The 5,601-nt window shown below is 42.9% G+C and overlaps 1 protein-coding gene across 3 annotated transcripts in view; it reads right to left on the reverse strand.

Annotated features, from left to right (window-relative positions):
* Positions 1 to 4,759, reverse strand: part of hps5 (HPS5 biogenesis of lysosomal organelles complex 2 subunit 2) — a 41,969-nt gene extending 37,210 nt beyond the window's left edge. Inside the window, exons 1-2 of one of the 3 annotated variants that reach the window (XM_063197719.1) lie at positions 4,556 to 4,759; positions 1,458 to 1,568 (exon numbers count right to left, since the gene is read on the reverse strand). In XM_063197719.1, coding sequence (XP_063053789.1) covers positions 1,458 to 1,559 — 102 coding nt within the window. In that variant the 5' untranslated portion in view covers positions 1,560 to 1,568; positions 4,556 to 4,759. Of the gene's footprint in view, positions 1 to 1,457; positions 1,573 to 4,555 lie in introns of all 3 variants that reach the window. The other 2 variants (XM_063197718.1, XM_063197720.1) reach the window with 2 other exon arrangements.
* Between the last annotated feature and the right edge of the window lie 842 nt (positions 4,760 to 5,601).

A 5,601-nucleotide genomic window follows, 5' to 3' on the forward strand; every position in this document is an offset into this window, starting at 1 on the left:
TGAAAAGTTGGAGGAATCACATTTAAATCACATTTAGTGCAACATGACGTGACGTTCCAAAATGGCGCCGTACTATGGGGACTTGGTGTTGCATTGAATTTGTGGGCAAACCAAAGTACATTGCTAGCAAATTGTATCTTATACTGTTGATATGGCTACAATAAACTTGAACTTGAACTGGCCATGTTAGCTAATTTGTTGTTTTCATGTCTGTCTTTTGTACATCGTTGCGAGTGTTTGTAATCTAAAGTTACTCAAATTAAAGGGACACTGTGAGATTTTTAGTTGTTCATTTCCAGAATTCATGCTGTCCACTCACTAATGTTACCTTTTTCATGAATACTTACCACCACCATCAAATTTTAAGTATTCATTATGACTGGAAAAATTGCACTTTTCATACATGAAAAGGGGATCTTCTCCATGGTCCGCCATTTTGAATTTTCTAAAATAGCCATTTTTAGCTGCAAAAATGACTGTAATTGGACCATACTAGTTAATATTTGTTTATTACTTAGTAAACTTCCATGTAAAGATCAAATTTGGCAATAAGGAGCCTAAATTCAATGAGCAGCATAGTTGCAGTACCTTTTTAACCATTTCCTGCACAGTGTCCCTTTAAGGTTTTTAATTTAAAAAAATGAAAACAATGGAAGCGGTATCCAGCCCACATGAGAAGGCCCTTGCTATCAGGGCCGGAATAATGCACAGGCAAGTTATGGCTGCTGCCTAGGGACCCCCACCAGCCAGTGGCCCCCTGATTGGTCAAAGAGAAGAAAAGACTTTTGCTCAATTGTAGATGCAGTAAAGACAACTCTATCTCTTGTTAATATTCCTCTCTATAGTTGACACTTAATTAATAGCTCGGCACTATGACACTTTTTTTTCTGCGGGTGGCCTATCGCAATGTGTAGCCTAGGGGCCCCAGGCCATGTTAATCCAGCCCTGATCGCCATGATTCATTCATAACAACCACAAGCCCTCCACCTTCCACCATTTCCTGCTACACAGTGACACAATAGAAAGAGAAAGAATCAGAGACTCAAGAGTGAAAGAGAAAGCATGGGTGTATAATATAGCAATAAAAGAAGTGTTTCAAAAAGGAGAGAGTTTAATGTTTCTTGTTTCTTTTCCTTTTTTAAAATTACAATTATCAAGTAGTACGAGACTATATGTCTTTATATTATTTTTCCTCTGTATCCTGCTTTGACAAAAATGATTACATCATTCATGCTAATAAAGTTTCATTTGATTTGAGAGAGAGAGAGAGAGAGAGAGAGAGAGAGAGAAAGAGAGCTAGAGAAGGAGAGAGAGAGAGAGCGAGAGAGAAAACAGTAATGGAGATGTAAATGGAGCATAGTGTGAAGGCTAGAGAGTCAGTGTCGGAGCCGGAGCCGGAGCCGGAGCCGGAGATGGATCATCGTCATGGAAATATGGGTAGAACTAGGGTGCAGTACCTTGAGCCTGCCCGAGTCCAGGCGAAGGGCGGAGAGCAGAGGGTCCAGGCAGTCAAACTCCGCCAAGACATGGGTGCAGGACTCCGAAAGGACGGGAACCATCCTGCTGAGCTGCCTACGGTAGGAGGACGAAATAAAAAAACAGAAAGGATTAGTGGCTACAAGCATGAGGAAAAGTCCCCATTAATCCACAGGAATTTGTGTTGTTGCAATCTACTGGACTGCCATGCACCTTGTTGACGTAATGTGCCAAATGACCAAATGGAGTGGTGGTGGTGGTGGTGGTTTTACAGGTTGTGTAGTTGTAGGCTGTTTGAACTTTGATTAACCTGCACAGCAGTCTGACTCACTATTCCCGACCAAACATGAATAGAAAACAGACTTGGGGACCTCCTACACATCGTTGTTGTCTATCAACCTATCTTAGCCCAAGCCCTTTTTGGGAAAGGGTGCCCTCGGCCTATTAAATCTTAAATATCTCAGCCTCCGAACAAAGCACATGATATAAACATGAAATAAGTTGCATTTAAAAGCTAGGACCCTCATTTTGCATTAGAATGAGTTAATTGATTCAGCTCTAACGTAGGCCTACCCACATGTTTAATAAAAAAACCCTCTCAAATCTCAAGAGCCAGAATGCAGCAGCAGGCTAAAATGGGTTTAAGCTCTGGTCTCCTCCATCTCTACCTTGGGTACAGCCTGCTGTTCAGCTAGAACAGGGGTGGAGAACCTATGTCTGGAGGGTCGTTTGCGGCCCTTGAGGCCGTTTTATCTGTCCCGAAGTAATTTTTAAGTTTTGCAGATTCACATGAAATATGTCATATTTTGTGATAGAATCTTAGAAAATACATTTGCAATACAATTCGCCTTTGGCTAAGCCCCGCCCTCTTTAGTTACAGTTGCTAGGTCGGACAGATAAACTTTCAATGCTGAGATATCAACGTGATTTATGCAGTGACTGCAAGCAAATCGCAGCAGTTATTCACTCATAATAAATAAAAAACGCATTCATAGTATTGTGAATATAAGTATTTATTTTCTGAACGGTCATGCGATGCATCACAGCTGTTATGGGCTCTTCTATGGGTATCGATAGGCATTGTAACCAGCACCATGGTAAGCTGAGCTCGCATATCTTTTGAGCCCTGACTCAAACTTGCTAGACGAAAACGGAATCACACAACTTAATGGCTGTAGTCATCTTCAAAGCTACCACAGCAATGTGTAACATTAACGTTTGGCGTTTATATATTCAGTATCTTAACAAAGTCACGTCCATCAGCTGCTAGTCAAAATACTCCTGCCGTGACCGATAGTTAACTTTGCTAGCGGTGTTTCTTCAATAATTAGGTCAGAAATCCAAAATCCTACTCTGAAACAGGTTCGTGGTTTGCTTACAACCTTACTGAAAAGGGACATGAATGAGATGGTGTCATGATCGGAGCACACAAAGTATGTTTTTGATCCGTGTGCTTTCTAGTCGAGTGTGAGGCTGCCGAGACCCTTCAAGGCAAACTATCCAGCTACTAATAATATTAGTCCGGTTTTAGGTAAAGAGGAAAGTGATTACCACCTGTTACATCGCGGGGAAACTTGCACATTTGTCACAAATACCCCAGGCACAATTTCCAATCATATTTTAATAATAATACGACCGTATCTCGCTAACTACTTGAAAACATGCGATTTCAGTATTGAGTTCAATGGAGCGCTGTCAAAACTGTCCGAGGTTTGTCCGAGGTCGTCCTTTTGCTGCGCTGTGATTGGTCAAAAAGCACTTTAGGGCGGGCCTTAGCCAAAGGTGAATTAAGCGTTCAGGGGACCTAGAAAAGGTGGGGTCTGTTTCAAAGGTGGCTGCCTTCAATATAGGCCTGAAGTGCAGGGGGACATCCTGGTCTGTGTTCATAATACGGCCCTCGGAGGACTTTTATGGCCCTTGGTGGAATTTGATGTGGCCCCTCGAATGAAAAAGGTTCCCCACCCCTGAGCTAGAACATGAGACTGTCCACATTTATTTAGCGCATGTGCCGTCTCATTGCCAGCTGCTGATGACCCCGTCATATGATCCAAAGCATCCTCAATTGCAAAAGCATGACCACCATTGATTTCTTCTCTCAGCTGCTTGGAGTAACAACTAACTCAAGGCACAACACCACCCATACAACAGTGAACACACAGACAGGAGCCTGCACAGATAGCTACATACACTGAACTGTGACAAGATTAGGCTGAACTTCTAAAACTAGTTCAATCACCTGGCACTACTATTATTCTACACATGTTTAGGCCTCATTCAGCTGTGGAGTTAGATGATTGGTTTATCACCATGAAGAAATTTTAACTGTTGTCTAGACAATTTAGATTAAAGGTAACAATTTGTCAGGCGCTTCAAACCTCAGTGCAGTAAAGGCACAATGTAAACATGCCGTTCTAACAATGCTATCTGACAGCAAAGCAACACATTCCTTTGCCTGGCTGATGCTCAGTCATTGGGACTAGTAGCCTACCATGGACTGCTCTTGCCGTTGGCTAACAACCAAATTACTTTCCATTTTTACATGCTTAGGCTACCCTACTTCAGACATTACTTTTTACTGGAGTGATTTAAACAGCATATGAATCTAAACCGCTTCGACAAAAGAAAAGGCAATGAATGGACTAAGCCATTCTAGTCTTTTCCACCGGCCACCGTTGTTGACTACTTATAACCATCGCATGAAGCAGCATGACCCAGCGTCACGAGACTCCTCTACTTCTGCCACACCAGTGCATTCAATTGTGCTACGGTAGTCAGACCATCGTTCTACAGAAAAGAGTACTGTGTGTTCCGAGATTGGACTATCTTACCTCGCTGAACAATAACTTGTGCCGTTCACATGACAACTGAACTAGTAGAGCTAAACAACACCAGTAAAACACACTTCCTCTCAGTTAGTTTACTTAGCGTAGCTAGAAAGTTTGTTACCACTTCTCAAAGCTCAGCTGGTTACATAGTTTCGTTCTTTCGCAGTAGCGGGGCCGTTCTGCTTCACCTTAGCAAAGATTCTTCAAAGCTAGCATTCGAGAACTGAAGTGGCAAAAGTTTTCCGTAAACAAACCTGATGTTACTGTCCACGATGTTTGATGTGTGTCATGTCAAAGTCCAAGCTTACAGGCAGCGCAGAGATAGGAGACCCATGCCTGTTCGACCTGGGCTGGGCTGTCACTGCGTGCCTGACCGTGGCAAAAGCAAAAGTTGAACTGAACTGGAACGAGCCTGGCTTGAGGAAGCACCGAGCAGGGTCTTGGTAAAACCGGGCGGTACTACTTTAGACGGGAGCTGGCTGCGCAGTAATCTCTTGCCCGTGATTGCTTTCCTCCGACTACTGCACCATCTTATGTCAATGTATTTCACAACATTTTAGAAAAGAAATAAAGAAAAGTGGCGGTTGAAAGCAAGCTTTTCTGGAAACCTACTCTGGGAGTAATTGATCTCACGAGCTTGCTCTCATCTATGATTCAAGCATCCAACCAAAGCCTCAGCACTCACTGCATCCATTAGAGCTCTATGCCACCCTGTATCGATTGAAACTCGAGAAGCCCACGGGACACAGGGATGGTTTGCAGTGGTACACGAAGTCTTCCTCCGGTCTCGCTAAAACTGCAACCAGGCTCGCCATCACAAAACAGAGCAGATGCCTGATGCAATGTGTTTAGAAGAATGCACATGTGGCCAACCTTGAGGCTGCATGGGAGTGTTTTTTCTTAACAGGTAACACATCTTAATGTATACATGGACATTTGACTACATTTGTTACACAATGGGCCTTTCTCAAAACCTAGGACAGTGTCCTTCCAAGTGTATCAGCCTAATTAGTCACGCCCAGTGATTGGATACTCTTTGGTGAACTCTACAGAATATCCAATCACTAGGTGTGACTAATAAAGAGTATCCAATCACTGGGTGTGACTAATAGGCTGATACACTTGGAAGGACACTGTCGTAGGTTTTGAGAAGGGCCCAATGTCACAGCTTCGCAGGAAGTAAAAAAAACCAACACAAACATACTTTTGAGGAAGTTGTGGTAGTAGGCCTATGGCTTACAATGAAAGTCATTTTACATTTCCCATTCAGCCAAACAAACACACAAACAGACTCATCAGA

This window comes from Engraulis encrasicolus, chromosome 4 (assembly GCF_034702125.1).
Source record: "Engraulis encrasicolus isolate BLACKSEA-1 chromosome 4, IST_EnEncr_1.0, whole genome shotgun sequence".
Lineage (NCBI taxonomy): Eukaryota > Metazoa > Chordata > Actinopteri > Clupeiformes > Engraulidae > Engraulis > Engraulis encrasicolus.